A 26,051-nucleotide genomic window follows, 5' to 3' on the forward strand; every position below is an offset into this window, starting at 1 on the left:
GGCGAGCGCGAGTGGCGCACGAGCTTTACGCCAAACACTCTCTTTGAGTAATGGCGCTTGGGAAACGTGTCTCGCGTTCAAATGACTGCTTTAGCGTCGACATAAGGCCCTTCCTTCGAGTGTTGGCGGGGGCGCAAGAGCAAGAGCGATACGAAACGCTTTGTGTCGCATCCATCATTGTTAGGAGCCGCCGCTGGACGCTGCCTCCACACGTGCTCCACAATGAAATTAGAAAAGTGCGCGCGCTCCGGGAATCGGCATTACGAGCGTTAAAGCCTCTTTGAGGAGCTAGCTCATTGTTTGAAGAGCGCCTCCGTCATACGCAGCACGTGCATTCCCCTCGCAATCGCCGGACCGCGCTGACCACTACGGGATGGCTGTGGGGGTGAAGCGAAATGGCGATGCCACGGCAATCGACGTGCATGAAAAATATCGACGTCTCTTTGGTCGGGCAGAGTAGATGCGTTCGACCGGATAAGGAAGATAAGCACGTTGGGAGCCTGCTTAATGTATAGAGCGTGCACAAGAAGGAAGAAGACTGCACGCCATTTGCCCTGCTCTGGGACATGTGGGTGCAGGGCGCTCGCAGCGCAGCCGGTACTTATAAATTCTCCTAACTGTCGACAGCGAAGAATTTAAGGGAAAGTTTGGACTAGTTTGGGGGGCTGTGAGCGCTTGTGCGTGCCGCGCCTCTCTTCATCCGTCATACTGTTTTCAGCGCTATCAGTTTGTTGTACGTTCTGCCCAAACAAACTGCCACGAAGATTGTACAAAAAAGTAACAAACTCCCAAGTGCCGTAAGAATGAGTTCACAAGTCCCAGCCCTCTGCCCACGTTTCGATAGCGAGTTGTCTTCATCATGGCGTCAGGGTTCGCCTCGGCAGCGTTAATATAGAGTATCTCGACGAAGGTAAAGTAGAATATGAAGTGCTGGAAGTGGGTTTTTATTCCAAAGTAGTGGCGCGAAAGTTTCTCGCCACTCATATAAATACTTGAACGCCCCTTCGATGGATTCGGTTCATGCATGCGTAGGTTGCGTCGCAGCGTCCTGCGATACTGTGGAAACTATTCCCACCGAATGGTGGACCGGGCGGATTACGAGACGTCCCGGAGCATCAATCACGACGGAATCTCAGTGAAGTTTACCCGAAGTTTGCCTGCAGCGTGAGCGCCTTCCCGACCACAATGCCAGCATAACTACGGCGTCGGAAGGGTATAGGCGAACCAAAGAAGCGGCTGCCCTACCCTTCCGACACGGCCCGGCCTATAGCTGCGCACCTTGGCTCTCGAGCCGAGCCGTGCCTCCCCCTCTCACTTTCTGTTCGGCTCTTGTGAGCTCGAGGGCTCTCCTATCTCTGAGCAATTTCCTCAGCGGAAGCCCGCCGGTATTGCCTCGCCGCTCGGAGCTCGCTTTGCCCGGAAATAGGGCCAACATTAGCGCGGTCTACTCATCCCTGCGCCCTCCTCTCTCGGCGGAAGCGTTCAGCTTATTTCTCCCGTGTCGTGTGCGAGGAAAAACCGCGGCTGGGAGGAAGAGAGAGCGGTGTGCCAAGGATGAGGCTCGTAAATTAAACGCGGGATGGTCGCCGTTGACTGGGGGCCACCCTTTTGTTGCCTCAAGTGCGCCCCGTTCGTTCGTGCTGCTTTGCAACCCAGGTTCAACAATGGCCGCCGCTGTGGAACCTCATTACGGGACGAAGCCTCCTCCACTGTCACCGCCGCCTGTCCTCATTTTTGTCTGTTTGAGGAGGACGTGTTCCTGTCACGGTTCATTTCAGGGCTGAGAGAAGTAACTACCGTCAGAGAGTACCTGAAGACGGCGCCATGAAAATTTAGTGTGAATTAGCGTTGATAAAAAACCCTAAAAATGACTAAGTGAGCATACTTCCGGGGTCATGATCGCAAATTTGGCAAGAAGAAGAATTTGGCGCCGGTGTCCGACCTGTGTGCACGCGTGCGCACGTGCGTGCGTTTGTGGTAGGTGCTTTCGCAGTCATCAGTCATATTAGGTGATGCCAACCGACCCAATTCAGCACCTATTCAGGGGCTTTGCTCATAGAACTTATAGGCGGCGAAACGTAAATGAACTTATTGCAAGAGAGTATGGCGGCTCTAATGGTTTAATTAAGGAAGGGTTGGTTTGGGGTTAAGGAGTTAAGGTGTCTTTTGATACACTCACGCGGCGGAGATATTCTTCTGTTGTGTAGATTTCCTCTCTGAGTACCGGGCAGTGCAGGATACGGGGCTGTATGCGAGGTCTTTAGACAATTTTTCACGCTTTTCTCATCCCGTGCGAGCTCTCAAGTGGTACAGAGGGGACTACTGCCAGTGGGCATTGCAGTCTTCCTTTTCTGGGAACCTATGCTTCATTTTTGCGAAGATAGTAATCAGTGAGTGCTGCTTCGATGCCGGTTTTGTGTATTAGAAGTTTGGGCTGCTCGGTACAGGTCTGTCGGTAATAAAGGGTAGTTGTTTTAGTGTATAATAGCTGCAGGTCATTTTTTTTCTCGTAGCCTTTGGATCAAGTTGGTATTTATGATGGGGAACTATTGAGTATTAACGATAGTTAATAGTCTCGCTCGCCGGTTTGGCCTTCTTCATTGGACGCGTTGGGACAGCCTTCCGGTGCCCGTGATCAATCATTGTTTCTTTTCTTAATTTTGCTCCCACACAGCTCTTTAGTAGCTTCGCTAATCGGTCTTCAGTTAAGTGTCATTACACAAGTCTTAATCGCTTCCTGGTTGCCCGTCGCTATGAAGTCAGCAATCTTCTCAGCTGCGAGGAGCTCGAAGTGTACTGAGGACGATTCATGTGCAAACGTCTGTATTGAAGTGACTGGGCAGTAGGAGTGTGTGAAGAGCCAGTTATAATGTACAGCTCTCTTGATCCCACGCTGCATCCGACGTGCGAAGTCATGCTATTTTTCAGGCTTTATCGTTTTTATTTGTCTTCAGTTCACCTGAACTCGTTTTCAAATTTCGCGAGTAAGTGGTTGGTTTGGGGCTGGCTACTCTTATATCCTCCCTCTTGGGGGGACCTTCCACTCACACCTGAATGACAAAGACAAAGGAGGAGCCCCCCAGCTTTAGTCATTCTTTTCTCACTTCACGTCCTTGCTGTCTAGATTTGGTGATTTCGATTGAAGGCGATAACCTCGCGTACTTGCAAATTCTCCCGTTATACTGTGGTTCAGCATTCCGGTGATCCATCTGTGTAGTTCTGTATAGATGGTATTTACCGAAACGTTTATCTGTCAATTTATTCAATCGGCAACACTGTAAGCGGCCACGGACATGGCCTAAGCGCCAGAGACATGGTGCGGCTTGTGTCACCGGCGTGCGTCGTCTGCTCCGTTTCAACCCGATTCTCAATGGTGGTGTCAACAGAGATGTTATTAATTGCACTCACATTGGAGTCGAGGCATTACTTTGCGTTCGGTGGGGTAGTGTTTGGAACGTCCAACATACATCATGTGCTTAGCACGGACAAGTACCGCCATCCCACGGAGCCCGACGTATCCAGTAACGGCGCACTCACATGGTTGCCTGCACGCGTGCCTCGCCAGTGAATACAACATACAGCGCCTTCTGCTGGTCTCATGTTCTGCCATAGCAGTTAACGGTATACATTGAATGGTTGTGTAATGATACTGCCTTTGTAAGTATCCTCAACGTTTCTGTTCTGAATTTTTCATTTTTGTTTTTTATCGCCGCAGAGAAATCCTGCGTAAGCCATAGTGGCCGGATAACATCTTAAGCGTCTTGCATACATGAAGTGGATCTGCAGTAGACCGAGCACTGTTTGTTCGCACACTTCTCGACTACAGACTAATTTTGCAAACTTGGGATGTTAAGCGAGCGCCGAAATGTCGACGAACGAGAGTTTTCGTATCTCGCCTCCACGAAAACACAGCCGCCGAGGCCAAGGTCGAACCCGCGTCATCGGGCTCAGCGGCATAGTGCCTTAGCCAGTAAGCCAAAGCGGTGGCTAGCGTGTTGGAGACAGAAATTGACGTGTGTACTAGAGCCATTCGCGCAAGGACGTGGTGCGACGGCCTGCACTCTCGTTCGCGAGGATTATGTCCCGTGTGTCTTTTATTCTACAGTCCGTCATTTAAGAATTGTGCTGCCCGCGATGCGCAGATTCTCGTTGCATTTGCGAATATCCTGCGGCAAATCATGTTAATGGCTGCGACATCGCCTGAAAAACAAGGTACACCCAAGAGCAGAAGTTTACGGACAACGAAAGCACAGGTTTTGAGTTATTTCTCTGCCGCACGGCAGCCCGGAGTACTATTTGTGGTAGTTTCCATTAGTTCAGTACATATACGACATCTCGAACGTATCCGACAGATTGTCGGGCTTCTATAGGAAGAGCAATAACCTAAAATAAAATTGCCATTTCCCTGGCCTGTAAACTTTTGCTCGTGGCTGTACGTACGTTCACCAAGCCATCAAGTCGTTTCACCGCAGTTGCCTCATAGAATTTAAAGGAATAACATACCCTTTCTCTTTTAAAGAGCGGAATTCAGGGGTGACATGAGGAGGATCTATTCTTTTTACCACCTTTCTACTGAAGTGTCAGAGGTTGAACCAGTCTGATTACACGGGCACACAGAGAAGACCTCAATCGCTTCTTCAAAGTGACTGTTTCGGTGCCGTTTCCGTACATTTCATATCTGTGGAATGACAAACTCCGTTCTCGCAGGCAACTATTTTTTGATGCTTGCGTGTACATGGAAATGAACACTACTGGTAGAATTCCAACTAATCAGGTGTGGGGGAAAAGTGAAGCAAATGTATGTGCACTGCCTGAACGATTGCAACGCTCCCTCGGCTTCCTAACGCCAACGTCACTGCAAGATGTGATCGAAGTTTATTTAAAAGAGCCATGAAGACAAAATGCAAGTTGGGTTTATTAGAAAGACTGCTTAATCCCGATAACAATGATACCAATATCATCGCAATCTTCGAACAAATAACGGAGATATTAAAGAAAACGTGTGAAGCAGTCGCGACCCCCTAGCCAATTTCCCGCAACTTTTCTATGACGTCACAGAACCTTGTTTGTGCGATTGGCGGCCGCCTAACTGACCTGTCGCGAAGACACATGACTGGACGTCTGTAATGGGGCCTCTAGCTCCATTTGACCGCATCACTTGATTACTAACGTGCAGTTAACGCACTGAAAACTATGTTTTATTGTTGGCCCGTATGACGTCATTCTTGCTCATAACACGTCACTGTGGCGCAAAATTTGAAAGTTTTTAAATACTTTCTGCTTTTTTTTTGTTAAAAAACATTTTTTTTTTTGGCTGTAATGGAGCTGAGTGAGATACTGAATCCTAGTTCTTTCAAATTAAACGAAGTTGTATTTTCTCTTCATAGCTCCTTTAATAATGCCTGAACTAATACTGCGCCTCGAAATGCGAGTACAGACAATACGATCATTCATTCACTAGCGCCATGCGTGCTGCTTGTGGGTAAAGTTACTAATAAAAGTGCCGGCCCTAAACGGCACTAGCAGACATGGTGAGGGAGGAATAAATTCTTTGCAATGTCTTGTAACGCTTCAAATAGCTACAACTGTGTGGCAAGTTTGAACATAACTGATGCTTGAAATGCAACGCAGCATACGGCAAGGCTGAAGGGAGGAAATAACGAGTAACGTAAGAGGAAATTTACAGTGAACGTGCATGTTTTCCTCTTCCGGCCAAGTTTCATTTCTGCTGTTGCGTTTAAATTTCTGGCCTGCGCTTCGAGGACCTCGCTGGTAATTAATTCTATCTGTAGAACACAGGTCCCAAAACTTGCGTTGAGATGCGAAAACATGCATTCCCCAGTTCATTCGATGCTCGTTCGCGCAAGTACAGGTGAAAAAAAATGATACATTTGCATTATCTTTATCGCCTACAAACGCTGAACTGCAGTTATCATTTTGCAAACCGATCAAGCAGGTAAAGCGAAAAAAAAAAAACACCAGAGAGAACGGATCTACGTAGACCAACATCGTGAAGATCCCGTCGATCAAAGGAGACTTGCATGGCGAGAAGTTCCTGACGACCAGCGCAACTCAGCCTGAAGAAGGGTAAACTTTTTTCCCCCGGAGACCTCTGTAGTGTCCCTCCCCGCGTGCCCTAAGCGTCTGGGCACGCCACGGACGCGAGAGCTCTACAACCTCGCCCAAGGAAGAGATCCGGGCTGCTCAAGGCAATAGTTTTAAATAATTCCCGGCGTCGGCCCCTGTTATTAGTTTCTTCGCAGTCTTTCTTTTTCCCATCGCGTTCCCACTCCACCTGTGCTGCTACCGGGACGCTCGGGCGAGCGGAGGGGGAGCTGATCCGTACAGCTCTTCCACGCGAATGAATCATTAGGAAGCGCGCACACCCCTACGGCGGGGGGCGCTCCACCCCCCACACCCACCACACGTACGTTATTAATCATTAACGCGCCCGCGGTTGAGCACGGCGCTTTAATCGCGCTGATGGGGGCGCAGATCTTCCCAAACACGCGAGAAGTCGGCCGCCTCACTCGCAAGAAAAAGGAACGGGAGCCGGACGTCGTGGTAGTTCTTTCCTGCGTATACGCCGAATTTCGCTCTATTCTTTTCTTTCTTTTGGTTGGTTCGCTTTTTTTTTCGTAGGACAGTTTATACACGCCAGTGAGTTTGTGCCTTTGTAGTTGTAATTTCTGCCGGAAACCGACGGGACCGCTGAAAGAAGTATAGCAGGAGGGACAACTCGATCAGAAGTTTGTTTCGGCCGAAGAAGAAACCCGCTCCTCCGATTCCTATCCTTTTCTCCCCCCCCCCCTCTCTCTCTCTATACATACATATATTTTTCTAGCTTTGCTTTTCCCTCGTCTTCTTTCGCAAAGCACCGCCGCAGTACTTTTGATCTTATTAAGTTACGCGGGACCACTGGGAACACACGTGAGTTAACACGAGATCAAAACACACATGCCCACAAAAAGGGGACGAAGTTGTGGCTGAATTAAAAGCGTGCTCTCTTGTTCTTAGCCGAAGGTGCTTGAGGGTATAAAGTGCCCGGAGTACTTTCTCAATGCCTTCACTTTTGTGATCGCGGCTGCTTTCTTCCTACGGAAAATAGCTCTGCTTTATTTTCTTTTTACTTTTGTTGTTTCGCCGTGTCTGCAGTGTTGCTCGGCACTGTTTTGCTCTTTGCTGAAAACCTACGAACGAGGATCGCGAGACTCGCTCTTTGAAGTCCATGTTCGGGAGGTTTCCGCAAAATCCTCGGCGCAATAACTTGAGGCTCTTACGCAGCGGCGTTAACTTTAAGGCGGCTTTCATTGAGTGGTTTCCAGACACCGACAAAGATACTTTTCTACTTAAGTGGTACCCTTTCCAGTTACTTCGTCCGATATGACGGCATCAGGATTTGAGCCAAGAGTATTGGTTATTTAAATGGCCCGTGAATAAGAGTTGCGGACAGCAACATAAAGCTCTGCAGCCGTACGGTCACCAAAGGAGCGGAGCTTACTTCCGTATATCGTGATCATACTAGACGAAGGACACATCCCTGAAGATATCATTGTGAAGCAAATAATTCAGTTCTACTTTCCACTTATTTTGAGCCCACCATGCATTGGTAAAGTGTGTTTTAGCGGCCACGTTCATATATGTTACTCATGTTTATTAAAATCGTCCGCCCGCGTCGAATTTCCCCAAGAAATGCATCGGGCTCATCTCAGCTGTGCTCACCGAATAGCAATCAGTACAAAAAAACAAATGAGAGATCCTATTACATCGGCATTTTTGCACCCTGCGTTGGTACAACTGTGTAAGCATTAAAAAAATACAATCACGATAAACTGCATAAATGACTGGTACAGCTCGCAGTAGTTTCCATTCGTCGGAAAAATTAGCTATTTAGCGTAGTAGCGCTAATCACGCTACGATAGGCGTCTAGCCAAGATCTAAGGGATCCCACTACTGTTTATTCCTCTGAGACCCCTTTCTGTACTGACTATATTGTAGTGATGTATCCTTCTGTGACAACAATAAAGTTCAATTCTATTCTATTCTATTCTATTCTATTCTATTCTATTCTATTCTATTCTATGGACTAGCTTACACAACCCGAAGCTGCAGCAGGGGTTTAAAACGGAGATACACAAGGAATGCGGGTACTAGTGAGCGATCTATGGGCATTGATCTGGTCACCTGACTAAAACGACATATGTTTTCCTCGCTCTAATGTTGATCTCAGGATGGCGGCACTCACAGAGTACGAGCAAGTCGACGGTCCTCTCAAGAGGTGGTTCCCCGGAGGCGTCGAGCACGGCGTTGCTTCCCTTGCAGGTGAAGCTTCCCTCGTGGTCGTGGCGTGTGAGCACGACCTCGAGCGTGCTCACGGTGCGGAAGGTGCCGTCACCCAGCGGCTCGATGCCGGGCTGCGGCTGGTGCTTCATGCGCGCCGTGCGGTTGAACCACACCGCCTCGGCCACGGGGCGCGCGCCCGAGATGATGCAGCGAACCTGCAGCGCCGTGCCGGCCTTGGCTGGCATGCTGGGACTCTCCATCTCCAGCTCCAGGGGCTTCACTGCACGTCGCGGCGAATAGAGGAAGCCAAGTTGAGTAAAATTGACAGTTTGGCGTGTTGGTGTTGATACATCATTAAATAGCGCTTGAAACAGGACGAAAGCAGAGAAGACACACACGACGGCGCTGACTCGCAACTGTTTTTACTACATATAAACAAAAATATATGTACTCAGAACGAACACGTGCCCAGGTCAGCCCCTCGATAGTGCGGTTTGCTCATGGAGCACCGGAGGTCATTCACGAAAAACCCTCATGCACATATCACTCGGCATTGCGCGCCCCACACAATTAAGAACGAAGTGCAATGCTGTCCATTATTTGAGAACACCAGCGTGTTGGGGTGGCACAATCACCAATTGACACGAGAGATAATTGAAGCTTTCTATATAAGAAAGAACGATAGCAATCAGTACAAAAAAACAAATGAGAGATCCTCAGCAACGCGTCGGTGGCACTACATGAAAATGAATTTCTTTTCTTATCAAATGCATTAACTTAGGTGTTTTGGGGGTTGTTTGTTGAATGTGAACATGCTAATCTTGTGTTTATCGAATCGTAATCCTCTAACCATTGTAATCTTGTGTTTATTAAAGCGCACTATCAAGGGGTTGACCTAGGCAGGTGTTCATTCTGAGTACACATTTGTGCTTATGCGTAATAATAGCAGTTGCGAGTTAGCGCCGTTGTGTGTCTTCTCTGCTGTCGTCCTGTTTCAAGCGCTATTTAACGATGTAAAGACAAGTTCCGCACAACGCCGTAAACGCGCAGCCACGGAGAAAGAAAAGCTGAATTTCAGCAAAGACGGCTACGCAGCTGTCCCCGAAGCTAGCCATAGAAAATGTGGTCTGTAGTAATTTATGAATGCTTCCTAGCTCAAATGCTTCCTAGCTCAAATAATGCGATCCTGTCCCGTCCGCAATCTTCTTCTGTGTTTTCGTCTATTTTGCGCTATATAGGAATAGGCATAAATTGTCCCGTACTAACTTGCCCAGCTTTCTGCACTCGTTTGCAGTGTGCTGCCGGTGCCGCGACTACCGTAGCGCCATAGCTCTAGGGAAAAAATGGCCGCGTATCTGCTCATTTCGTTGCAAATGTCGACGAAAAAAGATAGCCGTCTGCCGCCCCTGGCAAGTAAATGCCTCCCTTCTCTTTCCCGCTCTTCTCTCACACTGTTCCCCTCCCGTCTCGTTCCTCCCGAGATCACACGCTAGAGGTTTGCTCAAGTCAATTTAAAGTTACCTAGTTCCATTGCCCCAAGTCGGGTGCCTCGATTACAGACCTGCCGTACGGCGGAGACGTGCGTGAATCGAGGCACCCTACTGCACGTTTGTAGAATCAAGTTGCCCTACTCCACGAGCGTTCCAAGCGGAAGTTGGAACCTATCTAGTGGAACATTTCGTCGCTGTTTCCGTCTGATTTTTAAATGCCGCCAGGTAGCGCGGGCAACAGCAGGCGACGGTTTTCTGAAGTTGGTGTAGTATTTCATTTGCTATGGCAAAAATCAAGCATCCGTGAATTTTTTAATAAAGGAACACTGCAAATATCATTCATGAATTGATGTTCTGCCTTATATTTGCGTAATATGTTGTTCTTCAATAATGTTGACATCCATGAACATTGACACCGGAGACGTTCAGATTTGGCTATGAGAATTTAAGACTATTGCGCAGCTTCTGTTTCAGTTGGGCCGGGTGGCTGAATCGAGACACAGACAGACAGACAGACAGACAGACAGACAGACAGACAGACAGACAGACAGACAGACAGACAGACAGACAGACAGACCAACCGACCGACCGACCGACCGACCGACCGACCGACCGACCGACCGACAGACAGACAGACAGACAGACAGACAGACAGACAGACAGACAGACAGACAGACAGACAGACAGACAGACAGACAGACAGACAGACAGACAGACAGACAGAAAAATTTCTGCGTTTAAGTAGCCCAAGAAAGACTACGGTCTTTAAAATGGACTAGGGTTTAGCACAAAGAAACTACACCTGTGCAAGCTATGAAGAATGGCGAGTTAGCTAGTTGGTGAAATTGCATGCCGAAACCTTCAAATCGCGCAACACTTTAAAAAAAAACGCGACACAAACGTGACACAAACTGCAGACCCCCCCGGATAACTTCTACGAGCGCCGAAATCTAACCGTTTGTTCTTGACCTCCATCAAAAAGACTGCGCTCGGCCGGAAATCGAACCCTTAAATTTGTGCTCTGGGGAAGGAAGCGTTAGCAACCGAGCCACTGGGGCGAATAACCTGAATTTCTGAATCGGTTGGTCCTTTACTAAACCCACCGCGGTGGCTCAGTGGCTGACGCGTTGTGCTGCTGAGCCCAATGACGCGAGTTGTATCCCGGCCGTGGTAGCTGCTTTTCTGATGGAGTCGAAAAGCGAAAACATACGTCTGTCGACATTTCCGCGCACGTTAAAGGCCCACAGCTTGTCAAAATTAATCCGAAACCCTCCACTACAACGCGCCAGATACCCCAGGTGTAGCTTCGGTGTGTTAAGCCTTAAAATGAATCAATCAGTCCCTTACTAAGAAACATTGTTTGCGCCAACCTAACACCGACCAAGAATTACCCACGAGACGATGAAGCGCTTCGTCGTCTTATGTGTAATTCTTCGTCTGTGTTAGCTCAGCGCTAGCAATGTTGGATAAATTTTTCAAACCAGTCTTCAGGTTTTTCGTCCGGGAAAGTGTGTCTTCGAACTATCTCTCGCCACACTTCATCGTTGCAACAGAAGCTAGCCAGTATATTTTCGCTTTTAACGGCTGAAAACTCTCTACCTAACCGTGCCCCGACCTTGAAAAACGAAGCTAAGTGGGCATCCATGCTTTCTTTTATGATGGAATTGTAGGGAGCGTGAAAAAGTACCAACGTATCAATTTTGGGCAGAATCAGAGGCGGTGGTGGAGATCCCGTCAACGTATACTTTCTAAACCCCTACCATCACATTGATTTCAGCGCTCTCGGTCATTTCTGGAGCCTGGAGCTGTGAGAATGCGTAAACATCATTTGTCGCTGATTTATGTCATTAAAGTATGTCGCAGAGTTTAATTTCGCTGAGTTTTTGTGCCACTGAGTTTACTGTTGGTGGTAGCAGGATGGAATTTTAGGCCGCCAGATGCCTGCCAGTTGAGACAGCCCTACGGAATATAAAATAAAATGGTAAATTACTTTCCACGACGAGAAATCCGAAATGAAATACAAACTACAAAATGTGTACTTTTCACGATCACCTAAACCGAACCCAGAAAGCACGGCCAAAGAATACACAAATGCTTCAAATTTAAACAAAAATTATAGCAAAGCATGTCAAGGGAAGATATAAAGCATGCGCGAAGAAATGACGCAAGCAGTTTTTCATGGTTCGGAACAAATTAGGTTATCGTATGAATTCATCTTGTTGGCTGCAGCATGCTCCAAATTGCGTTACAGAACTCCAGACATGAAAGAAAACACAGGCAGCTCGGCTACCGTTTGTTATTCCCGAGTTTCGACAACTAAGAACAGCTAGTCTCCGAAGTTGCGTAAGCACTGTAACCCAGCCCCCAGTGGTTGTGGACGTAGCGTTTGTTTAATTTCGTAGCCGTTCTGGTCCGCGCGAAACTTTCCGTGGCAACAATTGTTACAGACGGCACACAAAACTGAATTACAGGCATGGTCGTAAATAGGATAGGATAAAGGATGCGTTTTACGGCTGCAGCCGCCAATGCGAAGCGTTATTACTGCGACAGCCGTATACGAAAGGTTATTGTGTTCACTAGCGCGCCCACTTGACGCGGCGCCCTCTTTTTGGCGTTCCCTGTCGCAGGAGTGCCGGCTAGTGTGCGGCCCAGCATGTCGGAGGCTTTGAAGTACACAGAAGGTGCGAATAGGTTGACAAGAGTCAGCCCGACGGCTGTCGCAGTGTTTGCATCCCCACCGCACGTCGTTAATTTTGCATGTAGACTTTGTTTTGCTTTTTCGCTGCCCCTTAAATGTAGGATACACCGCAACCCTTAAATTTCTACAACAAATCCTGTCCTTCACAACAGAAAAAAAAAAACATTAGGCTTCAACTTTTTTCTTGAAGTGCTAATGACTCGTTCCCAGTAGTTCAGTAACTTATAACATCTCTATTTTCAGTTTAGAGTATTTCTTTCTACGAACGGGCTTCGAGCTCTATTCAAAGGTTAAAAAAGATCCTGTCAGCGCTCGTGGTGGGTAGATCTCTCCTCCGTCCAAACGCGCGCTGTTTCCGCGTCAGTTAAACGGACTCTGCAACCCTGCCGATAAATTCTCGCACTCTTTCCTTCGAGTCTGGAAGCTTTGCGAAAGGTAGTTAACGCCAGCCCGGAGCGGCTCTGCGTGATTTGCTCGTCGCAGCCGATTCGCCTTCAGTTCTGTTTTGCTTTTGTTGTCTTTTTTAAGTTGATATCGAATGCGCTTAATGCTGCGGCTGAAAGAAAGCCGACTAATAGCCGCTACACCGGTGTAATGACGTAATTCGAGCGCTCTAAAAGTGCCAAGACCAGGAAATAGAGCAAATTCTTTTGAGCAAGTTTCCAAGTTATCTGATGGGCATAGAGAAGTGATTTCTGGCTGAGGTACTTATTGATCTCTTGTTCGACTTGACTACTCTCTTGACTACTTTCGTAACGCATCCAGGATATAAAAAAGGCAAAAAAAGTGCTGCAGGACCCTTTTAAAGGGGCCTTGCAACAGCCCGACAGATGCGGTGCGCCTCTGTTGCCGCGTACCGTGCAGGTCGAGCTCGACCCAGCTACGCAGGGGCGTCTCGAGCGCCTCGTTGGCGGCGGTGCACTCGAAGCGCGAGCCGAGGTCCTGTCGGCTGAGCGGCGTGGCAAAGGTGGCTGCCACGTCGCCGGCGCCGCGCTCTCCGCGGCTCTCGTCCAGCGTGGCGGACAGCTGCAGGTCGCCCTTGTACCAGGCCACCTTGGGCATCGGCTTGCCCCCGAACGTCTTGCACGTGAGCGTCAGCACGTCGCCCTCCTGAAGCGGGCCCACCGTGGCGCCGCCCTCCAGCGCCTGGCCCTGCATCTCGATCACGGGCACGCTGGGCTTGGCTGCGGGAGACAAGGGCTCGTATCAGCACAATGTTCAAGCACTGAACAACTACACGCGCACATGCAGCTGAAACACCACATGAAAACATGTAGCCCCCCTTCCCCCTCATCCCCCCCCCCCCCCCAAAAAAAAGTTTTCTTCTTCTCCGAGCATCTATATATGACAAACTTCTACCCTTATGTTTATCCCAAACATCTGTGCGCACGATCAAGCAGAGAGAAGAATTGATATAAAATAAAAAAATAAAAGACTCTCTCACCTAACAAGAAAGGCGGTTGAAACGCGTAGCATTCTCTGCGCGAAATTACGAAAGTGGGCGTTCGCTGTTGATTTGTTTGAATACTATTTATTTAGAAGTTCGAGTAGCTTCGAATATGAGTAGCTGATGACACTTTGTAATTCAGATGCACCATCGACGACTTTGCACTTGCACATTATGACGTATGGCAAAGCCCCTTTCTTGGGGGAAAGATGGTTAAAACGCGGAGCTTTCTTTCATACAACGCGAGTCAAAGCCCAAATTCTCAACTGCTTCTATCGGGTTGTAATTGCGCAATCAAAAAGACGTCGTATCCATAACGCGAGGGACCCAGGTTCAATTCCGACCTCCGTAAGCGTTTTTTTTTTCTTCGGGCGCTTAACGATTCATCATCATTGTTGGAACTTTCGAAGGCGACGAAGACGATGCAGGCACGTAGCTCTACAGACATCTAGGAAAAAGACGAAGACGACCAGGCGCGGCTACAAGATGGACGCTTTATAGACCGGTTCTCTGTACATAGTGTAAATATATCTGCTTTCTATCGACAACGGCCTCCTCCCTTGCCTCCCTGGACGTTTTCCACAATCATCATCATCATCATCATCATAATCACCATCATCATGTGGTCTTTGTGGAAACCCCGTGTGTAAAGTTGGCTTTCCTGTAGTACGCTCTGGTGTTTCGATCTGCGCCGCTCTAGTCAGGCATAGAAAGCTTGGCTTTAAAACTAGAATACATGTTTTGCGCGTGAAAACTACACCTTTAAGCTGTGGAGCGTGCCGTAGAAGGGGCTGCAAATAATTTGGAACACCTCAGGATCTTCCACCTGCGCTGAATTCTCTGCACTCAGTCTTTTCAGAACAAAAGCCCTTTAATTGCGTCCACCTCAAAGTATCATTCGACACTTCCGTAACAATGTAGTCACTAAAGGTCAGATTCCCCGTAGTCAGCCCGGAACGACGTAGTCGCATATTCTCCAGTGCGCCCGTCTCCAGACTATCATCAATTGTGGCCGCTGTCCCAATCGCGTGAATGCGGAAAGTCTATCGCCCGTTCACCCTGCTTCTGCCATTCGACGCGCCATGGGATGGAACGGGCAGTTACAAGCGTCATCCGGGGCTCGACGGAGTCAAATGCCGTATCTCGCTATGGGTAAACTCACCAGAACAGACCGTTTCACAGCCACATCTCCAGTCTGACTCATTTCAATAGCGTTTCCTGCAGCGCGGTATCTATCATCTGATAGTGTAACCGGTGTGACCCGTTAATCGGGTTTAGTGCTACGGGGATGCGTACACCTTCATAGTGGCCTCGATTCGAATCGTACCCGTTTCAGCCTCATTGTATTTCTTCGGCACCGTTTCATTTATTTCTTTGTGGTTTTTTTTTACGTTAGAAAAATAACCGCCTCAGGTGGTAAACAAACCCGCGATTACATGCGCAGCGCCGCAAAGCCACAGGCATTACGCTAATTTTGCATGTGAAAACTGCGTGCTCATCGAAACCAAACTTCTTGGGCTAATACTTACTCTTCAAAATCTTCAGTCGGCACGTGACGGAAATAGCCCGTCTGAACAAAGGTAGATTGCGCTATCCAATGTGACCCGCTGTGGTGGATCAGTGGCTAAGGCGTTGTGCTGCTGAGCCCAAGGACGTGGGTTCGATCCCTCCCGCGGTGGCTACTTTCCGTATGGGGAGGCGAGAAGCTACAACGCCCGTGTAGGGAGATTTCGGCGCACATTAAACATTCCCAGGTGATCACAAATTAATTCGGAGCCCTTCACTACGGCGCGTCTCATAAGTTCGGCGGGTTAAACCCCATAATCTGCCTTTCAGAGTGAATTTCTCTGACACCCCGACGACGTCTGCCTTAATAGGCGGGCAATTCCGTCGGAGGTGTGGTCTAAACATAGCCCGGAACGCCTTACCGACGACACCGTACCGTCGGTGCTACAGCGCCCCTGGCAGGTTTCCGCTTCCGCCGCACCGTGGATGCCACAACTTTCATACTTCGTGTCAGCGCAACTAGTATTGAATACACGTTCGTTGGTCGGCGCTGGATTCACATACAGAAGTATGGGCGCAACATCCCAGCCTTTCAACGTATTATTGTAGAGGTTTTTAAAGAGACTCTGCAACACTTTCGATGAACGTTTTCAATCTTTCCTTCGCGTCTGGAAGCACAGCGAAAGCTATAGTTATCGCCAGCACGGAGCGGCACTGCGTGATTTGCTCGTCGCACCAGATATGCCTTCCGTTTCTGCTTTGTTTTTGTGACTTTTTTTTTTAAGTTGCTACCGAAAAGAGTTCATTCCTGCAAATGAAGTAAAACCGGCCAACCGCCGCTACACGGCCTTAGTGACGTAATTCGGGCGGTCGAAGAACGTCAAGACCAGGAAAGAGAGAAGAATCTTTTGAGTGAGTTTCGAAGTTATCTGGCGGTCACAGAGCAGTAATTTTTCGCTGAAGTACTTTGCGACCCCCTAATCTAAGTACTGGGTGTGTTTGGTGACTACATTCGGCAAGCATTTAAGATTACAAAAAAAAATTTAAAAATGCGTTGCAGGGTCCCTTAAACTAGTTGCGTGCGCTGGGTGCATCCACTGATAATACGCGATCACTGTTTACGACATACTAAACATTCGCCTGCGCACTTAGAATACCCCAGTTCTATACTCTACAGTGCAGCGTGCGCCACCGTTGCACCTGAATAATGTGGAGTTTTGTCGCATAAAGTATGCTTTATTCACGTGGAAACGCTAGCAGCGTATGAAACACAGCCAAAACGTAAACGGCTCTTCTTCCAACAAATATAAAAGGGAAAAAGTAAATCAACTCGTAAACACGGGTGACAGGTTCCAGAAGCCGCTTTAAGGCCGACACGAAAGGGGGGCTCGAGTAGCCGGGGAATGCAAAGCGAGTGTCGAGCGGGGAAAATATGCGCATCTCTTCGTACATCGCGCTTGGCACCAAACCACTCACAGCTCGCTTTCGAGTCGACGCTCGCTTTCCGGTCGCGCTGTGGCTTCTCGCTTCGTAGCTAGCGCGATACATACACCTGGCCAGGTTTTGCAGTTAGCATAATGGCCTTCATGCTTTTCATTATTCTTGTTGATGTACGAGCAGTCAGCGCGAGCGGAAAACCACACTGTTGCCAGCCGGTAGGCATTCTTCTCCAAGCGTGCGAGAATGCGAGAGTGCACCGGAAAAATGCCGGCGTTAAAGGGGATGCCGGATCTAGATGCAGTTCATCTGTCATCGCGCCTGTGCCTATGGGACTATGCGAGGCTGAGCTAAGCGAGAACCTTCAAGGAGCTGCTTTCGCGAAGAAACCGAAGTAGAAGGCGCTGCGGGCACGTGTGAAGTTAGAGCTCTATGTCGACAGTGAAAGTATTTTATTTGCTGGTTCGCCTCATTCTGTTGTTTTCGCCCGTAGCCATCTTTTCTCCCAGCAATTGCTTCCGTGAAGGCGACAGTAGGTTTCTGCGGGCTTCTTCCTCATTGTTGCTTCCTCATCTAAGATAGCCATGTACTACTGTTCTGTATGGAGACTACGGCAGGACTGTGGCGTTAAGCAAGTGCTTTGGACCCTTATTCCCGGCCACCAAGCTGCATTTGTAACGTGCAAGAAATAAAAAAAATGCGGTTGATTCTTCCGTCACAGGAATCGGCAAAACACGAAAGTGGGATGTGCAGCGAAATCTGCAGCTGAGCATGATTTGCGCGTCCGGTGCTGCCTTGTTGGTTTGTTTGGCGAGCGGCGTACTGCTGGCGGGTCGCTTCGGCAAAGGTGTACTGGCTTCATTTTCGTGACGTATACGACGTCAGTGAAATCTTGGTGTATCCCGGCATAAAACACTTTCGTGTTAAAATATAAGACCCGAAAACGAGCAACCCTAAGTATAACGTACTCCTTGGTACTAAAGGTTGCTTTCCCACACGAAGACCCAGTGTGCAGGGGTGCACCCTTTACAGGCCGCTTGCTTTGTTGTACTGGCGTCATTTCCGTAACGGATATGACGTGATGTAGATCTTGGTGTATCCCGGAATAAAACAAATAAAACCCTTTTGTCTTAAAAAATCCTGTGTGAACGAGATTTTGGTACACGTAGTTGAACTCCAGGTAGTCAAAATTATTTTACAGCTATCCACCATCCCGCACCTCAGAGACACGGTGTAGCTCCGACGTTCTACTTTGAATCTTTAACTGAAATATTAAGAGAAGCTGAAGCGCCTTGAGGCACTTAATGCAATAACGCGGCAGTAACCGTTCTCCCTCGGGGTAGATCATGGGTGGAATGTTTGAAGCTTCATTTCATGTTCGTAAGCACTTAAGTTAAAAGGTTAGGCGTGGTGATTTTGTGATTTCCTTGTAAAAGTGCACTGCAAAGCATTGCAAACAGTTTAACCTTCCACCAATGCAGGCGCCTGCGTTCTTTCCTTTCAGGCCACAGGATTTTCGAGCTCTCAGTGTTAATCCCAAAGTACCCAAAAAGTATTCTCCTAAAAACGTAATGCTTTTGTGAAATTCGTTTTAAAACTTGTATCCTTGTACACCTAAAGCGGTGCGCCGGAACACCGCCTCGAGCAAAACCAAATGTACCCATGCCTCGCATGCGAAACGAAAATTCACATCATGGAAAGGTACAGCTCGAGCAAAAGTTTAATTTCTCCGATTGATCAAAAAAAGACGGCACATAGCCTTATTGCAAAATCCTTTTTTCGCCTAATTGTGTGCAGCCTTGGACATCACCATTAATCGCAGCGCAAAAATACAAAAGAAACTAAGGGCGCCGTACTTAGAGAAATCTGAACCGCAAAGCGCTTTTCGTCGAAATAAGATGGCTATGGACCGAACAACTATTGATAAAAAAACACAAATGGAAGTGAACGCGAAATGGGGAACAACCATTCTAAATTGCACTGGAGGGTCTTCTACAAGGTCCTATCCTAGAGAAAAACAGGAATGAGGGAAAAGAAATTGACAAATACGCGCGTTAAATGGGGCCGCGATTAGCAAAACTATTTGCAGTCGATAAAAAGTTGCAGTACAAAAATCGGAATTATATATTGCGCTCGCCAAGATCAATTAGCTTCGTATAAATTTGAGCCACTATTTTCTCAGTTCTTGGCAATGATTCCCTTTCGTTTTTTTTCTTTCGCTTTTAAACCGTTCCGCCGTCCCCTACGCTTTCATGTCATTTGGTCAGCGCTAGTTTTGCTGCACTTGTAGATTCTCCTGCGAGATTCTGGTTTCCTGTAGCCTTAATGAGGAAAGAGCGGCCCCTCAAATGAGCGCGAATCTCAGTGGAAATTGGGATGAGGAGATGAAAGGGGCGCAGCGGCGAGCGCCGTCGCACAATGTGGCCTGTCGATGTCCCGCTATGTCCCAGAAGGGAAGCTTGGCGGACGATATCGGTCTTCGTTTAGCCTTCGAGCTCCCATTGTTTCCCCCGGAAGGGGAGTGAAAACTAGGGGGAAAAAAAGGGAAGATGGACCGGAGACGAGTGGGCAGAAATTTCGGCTGGTTATCGGAATTAACAATGAACGTATACGTCGTCCGCTTCCGCCTGGAGCGGCTCTGATTGAAGCGCTTCCGGCCCGGTAATGCCGACTAGCCACGATTGTACCGGCGCATAGTTTTATAAGCATTAATGTCGAGACGAGAGCTGTTCGCGGTTCTCTCTCTCAGGGTTCCTGCGGTTCTTGGCTTTCTTCTTTGGTTTTTTTTTCTTTAGATTGGCTTGTCGCTGCCGCTGCGCATGCGCGTCTGCTGATTTACGTTTACGTCTTGCGGAAATTGGGTGCTTGGGAGAGGGTTTTAACAGAGCGCAGTTAGCGACTGCGTCAGACTAGATACGCTATTATGAAAACAAGGTACACTTTCAAAGAAGCAAAAATTTTCGATGGTAATGCGCATACGTTTTTATGTCCCCTATATTCGCGTTAAGTGGTTTATTTGTTTGCGCGCCAAAGTGCTTTGTATCTCCTCCATGTGTTAGCTACTTCGCTGGGGCTTACACTTCGTGAATTCGTACTTTCAATTACCCATTAGCCGCGGTTAAATGCGCGCCAAGCAATCACCCTAATTCGCACTTAATTACCAGCCGCCGAGCAGTTAGGGATAAAGCACCGGGCCACTACGCGCGATGTCATTGAAGCTTTACTTCCGATGGAAGAGAAACACCGAATCACCACCAAGCCATACGACACTACACTGAATTCTTGGTTGGCCGCCGATGCACGGGTGACAAACAGCAATCGCACAAGCACAATATGAAAAAGATTTGCATAAAAACAATGTTTGCTGCATTGTTCAGCTAGGTACACCCAGACAAACCAATAGATAACGAAAATAAAGGCAAAAAATCATGCACCCCTCCGTCTAACGACGACGATGGTGCAACGCAAAGCTTATTCGTGACGGATTCTTTGGTTGGCCAATCCAACACTGCGAGTATATTCTAATCTGGAAGCACGCACCACTTTTCTACAATTCCTGCAGCAACTCGCGGGTGTGCACTACTTATGCCTAACATTTGGGTTTGGGGTGCACGGCGCCAATCGTACCGGCTGTTGGGCTTTCGCGCCGACCATGTTGAAAGGGAATAATTGGATAGACGCTGGCTCTATACGCCTCGAGATTCGCGATCGCTGCGCCGCCTGCCGCCGCTTCTCCGCGGCGTTTGCGGGATTAGCGCTGCGTGGCTGATAGGTGGTCATGCAGTGTTTTGGTTTTCTTTCGCTTCTCTTTGCCTTTCCGCGCTCTAAACAACTTGTTATGGTGGCGTCTGTAAGCTAACTGCACGTTTAGGGCACTTAAAAAAAACAGCTGCGTCTGGGTAGAGCGCTCTAACGCCAACAAGAGCTGCTGGGGGGGGGGGGGGGGGGGGGGGGCGGTTCTGCGCGCTTCTTGGCCGCTCTTGCGGGCGTCTGCGATGGCAGCAGCATATCGCCGCTATCACCTTCGAACACGTCAGCACAAGTGAATTCTATTTATTGTCGCCTTGTTTAGACCTGATATTGGCACTGTAAGAGGTTGGTTCGTTTTGCAGCGCAGACAACAAATGCGGCTTTGCTTCGAATATGTACGTCGTAGAAAAATATGTTTCGGGGACGTGATAACCCAATAGCTGACAAAAACTTGTGCCTTTTATGGGAATATAAGCCACGCGAAAATGTTAAGTACAGAAAAGAAAATGTTAAGTCAGATATGTGCCCACTCATGCCTTATAGTAAGAACCAAGGTTAATGAAACCACGGGAAAATGAATGGTCTGCAAGTAAGGAATAAATAGAATAGTCGTACGGGAATGAAAAAAAAAAGTGCAGCTTTTGAAATGCTAAAGACGTTTGTTTGAGCAAGGTAGTATTCACCAGACCAACTAGATGCGAAATGCACTGATATTTAGCTAGACATGCGGGGGGGGGGGGGGGGGGGGGGAGGAGGAGGACGCTCAACTATCGTTGTTTACAAATGCAGAGCGAAATCAACTCATGAACGTTTTAGTAATCACACACGCAAGCTGCGTGTTCACTTTTCGTTTGTTTTTCGCCTTGACAAACGGCTGATCACTCGGCAGACTCATTTTTTGAAGAATACAGGGTAGGCAGTTCACAAGCGATACGAGGTGTCGTTGGAAGAGTTGATTGATTGATTGCAGGGTCTAACGCGCCGACGCAACGGAGACGATGAGGCACGCCGTAGTGGAGGGCTCCGGATTAATTTTGGCCACCTAGAGCCTTAAGGCGCGCTGAAATCTCGTACACACGGCTCGTTGGAAGAGTGTCGTATCTGATAACGGTCTCTGATTTCGGTTTATGCTAGATTCTGCAGTCTCCCTGTGTCATGACTCATATGACGGTGTTTCGTAGAAGAGTTTGGTCACGGACGCGGATTACTGTATAAGCCCATCTTCGCGCTTCTCGTGGAGGATAAATGTAACAGATGAATCTTTGCGAGCGCTCACCTCGGGACAAGACGGCCCAGCATTGAATTTGTCGTCGTGTGCTGACTCCGGAGTGCAATTTTGCATTATCCATCGTACTTCTTTGGTACAATGTTTGTGAAATTTATGCCGCATTGGCTTGTTCATGGTACTGATCAACACCTGATATGTGATATTGGCAGGCGTAACTTGCGTGCTGTCAGGTATGAGTGCTCCGCTAGATTTTGTAAGTGTACAAAGTCGATTTACATCATACTGTGTATGGCCGCAACATGACCATCGGAGGAAACACTGCTTACGGACACACAGTCACTAAATTTCAGGGCAGCGGAATTGCAATCAGCTGCATGCAAATGCTGGCTTCGGAACGCCGCGGCCTGTGACACACGCCCGGCGCTCATATAGATCTCACTAAGATCGCGTCATAAACGTTTATACTCTCGTGAACATACCACGCTTGCAAACAGAGTGCCTGCTCCACGTTATTCGGTATTTCGAACGCGGACAAACGGTAAATCGCTGTCTTGAACGAGCCCCAAAAGCAACGGCGACAGGGGGGAGCGGGCCGGGGACTCCCGCGCCTGCTTTCGAAACGGGCCGCTAGGGGGATTTCAGTGGCGCCCCTACAGGCCGCGCTCGAGGCGTATAACGCGAGGGACCCAGGTTCGGTTCCCGCCGCGAGAAGCGTTCTTTTTTTTTAATTTTTTTTTCACTTCACCCACGATCATTCAACATCATCATCAGAGAAATTTGGCTTTTCTGCAGGGCGTATTGGGGTAAAACGGTACCAGTGAGCAGGGTTGGCAGGTCTGGCGATTTGTTGCCAAATCGGCGACTTTTTGGGACTCTCGGCGACGAAAATTTTACCGTGGCGACTTGGCTACTGTCAGACCCCTTTGAGCACGAGTGATTTTCTATATTTCCTGGCCGATTCGATGCACCGCCTTCAACAAAGGGCCTTATGACCATTCAGTGCGTTTCAGCCGTTGAGACATGAACGAACAGGACAGAACCAACTTTTAGGCAGATGACGGTTATCTGGCGGAGTCTAGAATAGTTCCCAACAAATCAGTCACTGAAACACACCACCGTACTGCGCTACTTACCGGCACAAATCGAAATTTGCCTTGCTCTTTTTAAATCCTTTCCTGATGTCGTATAAGTGGCGTCAAATCCTTCAAGTGATGCCATCGGTTTAAAATTGTAATGCTTCAGTTGTTGACGGGAGCTTGAGATGCCATGCAGAGTGGCGGGAAGCGTATGTAAAGAGGCAGCGAAAGTTATAGAACATGGTGTGCAGCAAACGCCTATTCCAAGTAATTCATATCCTCGGAATGCTTTACCGAAACCTGCATATTTCAACTTTTTTCTAGGCAGTAGTCACCCGCTGTCGCTTTGCTGCACCACAGAAAACGAATAATGTTTGTATACAGTTTTTTTCATTTCTCAGAATTTCGGTTTTTTTCTGCGAAGGTAGTCAACAAGTACTTTCTAGCACCGCCGTGCTGAAAATGGCGACTTTTCTGGCTCCTTTTCAGACATTCACTTTAAGATTGCGACTTTCTTGGCTACTTTCGGCAATTTCCCGGTGACTTTTCCTTCTGAGGACTGGCAACCCTGTCACTGAGCGCACTAAAGCTTCGCTTTAAAAATAATTTTCGAATAAATAGGGGGTAGCCTTGCTAGAGTAATGCTTAGGGAGCCGGCTTTACGGGGTGATATTAGAAAGCAAAAACCTCGTGTGTTACCTCAGGGTGTCAAAACAGAAAGTTCTCCCTGAGGTACATAATGTTCGCACACTTTTCAAGCACGGCGGCACGTCTTTCGATTGGGCAGACCTCAAAGAACGTGCTTCGAAAGGAGTTAGGCATGGTAAAAAAGTGTAATAAATGTAAATAAAGATATATGTAATTACGGAAAATTATAGGCGCGCCGCGAATGGGAGTGGATGTATCTGCTTCGAGCCTCTGACGGCAGCTGTCATTGTCACTGGCCAATCTACCTGAGTAGGTAAGTTCTCAGGCCTATAAACAGCCTTAAACTTAACGTTTAGTCTAATGAAAAGCCAAGCCATGCCAAACTTATTGTACTCCGGCTTGCGTGTAGCGGAACTTGTTGACGTTTTCTTTTCGAAGGCCACAACCCATTTACTAGGTTTAACACTATGTCACAGCCTTAGTATTGTCGGTTCGGGACTTCAATCGTTCGGGATTAGTTTTTTTTTGTACATTACTACGAAAGGGGCACAGACCCCGTCAAGCCTTCTTTCTCTGGCTTTTTGTCTGTGCCCCTGGTATCTGTGTTGTTGTTGTTGTTGATACCAAATAAAGGTGACTTGACACCCCTGCCTCCGATCCTATTCCCGCCTAATTGATTCCAATTTTATTTCCAGCTCTATTACATTGATTCGCTATGCGCCTTAGGTCATTTTAGGACCCGCTTCGTTCTCACACACGCCGTACGGAGGCTCTTCAGACGCCTTGACCATTTAGTGCGCTAAACTTCTTTGTCCGTCTCTTAACTGTGACAGGTATGACGAATGCGCTTCTCGGGGGTAGTGCGTCCGCCACACTCACTCTCAGCTCAAGGGGAGCGGCATGCCACGGAGTGATGGCGAGTACGAGGCACTTACCCAGGGTGATGAGGTTTGCGTAGGAGAGGGAGGGGCACTTTCCTCGCACGTAGGTGACGTCGCACTTGTACTGGCCCTCGTCGGCCAATCGCAGCGGGAAGATCTCGAGCTGCGCGGTCGAGTTGCGCAGGAAGAAATCGGCCCTGTCCGGGTTGGCCAGCTCCTGGAGCGGCTTCTCCACGTCGTTGCTGTACAGGTAGATGCGCTTCCACACGTCCGACACGTTCTTCGTCCACGTGATGAAGTACACGTTGCCGCACCGCTTCACGTCCACGTCGCACGGCAGCCGCACCGACTCTCCCACCAGGCCCGTCACCGTCGTCTCCTGGCCTGCACCGCACACGGGAACGGGGAGAGAGACCGTCGTCACGCAAGCAGCAAGGAATCATCGCAGTACACTCACGCCGGTGCTTGTAAAACAATGCGTATACTCCTCGGTCGCTCTAGCAGCCCTGTCACCCATAACGGATAGTCTCCGATAGTGCCGTTGCTTCGTAGCGGCTTCTGTGTCACCTTCTACCAAGCTGACGGGAAAATAAATGCCAACCGCTAATCAGGTAAACATAAAAGGGGTTAAACTAACGTAGCAATTAGGACAGTTCTAGAGAAACAAACACGGCAACGGAAATATAAAAGTAATCAAAATGACACATATCACTTAAACACACCGCGCAACCATATAGACAAGATAAAATTTTTAAGATCGAGTCAAAGCATCATATAGAAATGTGTCGGCTTAAGGAAAGCAAAACATCCTGGCACGCCTTAGCATGAACTTAACATATCGACCTAATCTTATTCCAGCTTGCTTCGGTGTCTTTTCATATAGTCATGAACAGTTGCGCGCCATCAGCACAGCTGCTCACTGTACCGATGGCCGCATAACACCTGCCGAATATGTTCAGCAAAGTACCGCGACGGCTGTAAACACGGCACATCGGAATTACGGAAGTTGTAAACGGACCACTTTTTAACGCCACTCGCCCGTCTTCTCACGTGCAGTCCTCTGGAAGAAAGCCTGAAAATTGCAATACCCGAGACCCCGGCTCACACCAGTGTGTTTGGTTCTGGCTAGTAATCAAACTTTTATGAGTGGAATCGTCATATGCGAGTATTTGTAACGCCCGGACAGATTTTCGCTAGTTCTTGAACCTGCAAGCTACGGTCATGTTCCTATCGACTAGACGCAGCACGACCCAAAGAATTTGATTAAAAAAACTAAAGCACTTGCGGGTACATATTTGTCTAAGATAATTTTCTCTTTTATCAAGCGCTACTTCCTTTTTAGATACTCGTCCTTCTCTGCCTTTCTTTTTTGTCATTATTTAAGGGCCCAGACGACAAGCAGCTGTTCCGACGGCATGTCCCTTACTCTCGACAGGTTTGCTACAGACGTATAGTGAGTTGTGCAAAGGTGCATGTTAAACCACCCAGCCACAGTTTCATAGTAGTTTTTTTCCTGATATAATTAAAATAACGGAATCTCAAGCTTCCAAGAGTACTATGAAGAGACGTATAGCTGTCAAGCTAACGTGTTCGCTTCGGCAAGTCCA

At 48.2% G+C, this 26,051-nt stretch overlaps 1 protein-coding gene across 5 annotated transcripts in view; it reads right to left on the reverse strand.

Moving 5' to 3' along the window:
* LOC144178374 (hemicentin-2-like) overlaps positions 1-26,051 on the reverse strand; it is an 813,819-nt gene that overhangs the window by 566,115 nt on the left and 221,653 nt on the right. For all 5 annotated transcript variants that reach the window (XR_013324005.1, XM_077706161.1, XM_077706158.1 and 2 more), the window contains exons 2-4: positions 24,499-24,828; positions 13,329-13,655; positions 8,246-8,563 (exon numbers count right to left, since the gene is read on the reverse strand). Coding sequence is in view for 4 of the 5 variants with exons in the window: in XM_077706161.1 (XP_077562287.1) it covers positions 8,246-8,563; positions 13,329-13,655; positions 24,499-24,828 (975 nt within the window). In the remaining variant the exon portion in view is untranslated. The remainder of the gene's footprint in view (positions 1-8,245; positions 8,564-13,328; positions 13,656-24,498; positions 24,829-26,051) is intronic.

The sequence above is a fragment of the Haemaphysalis longicornis genome, unplaced genomic scaffold, assembly GCF_048455015.1.
Source record: "Haemaphysalis longicornis isolate Haplotype H1 unplaced genomic scaffold, Haemaphysalis longicornis Haplotype H1 scaffold_4, whole genome shotgun sequence".
NCBI classification, from domain to species: Eukaryota; Metazoa; Arthropoda; class Arachnida; order Ixodida; family Ixodidae; genus Haemaphysalis; species Haemaphysalis longicornis.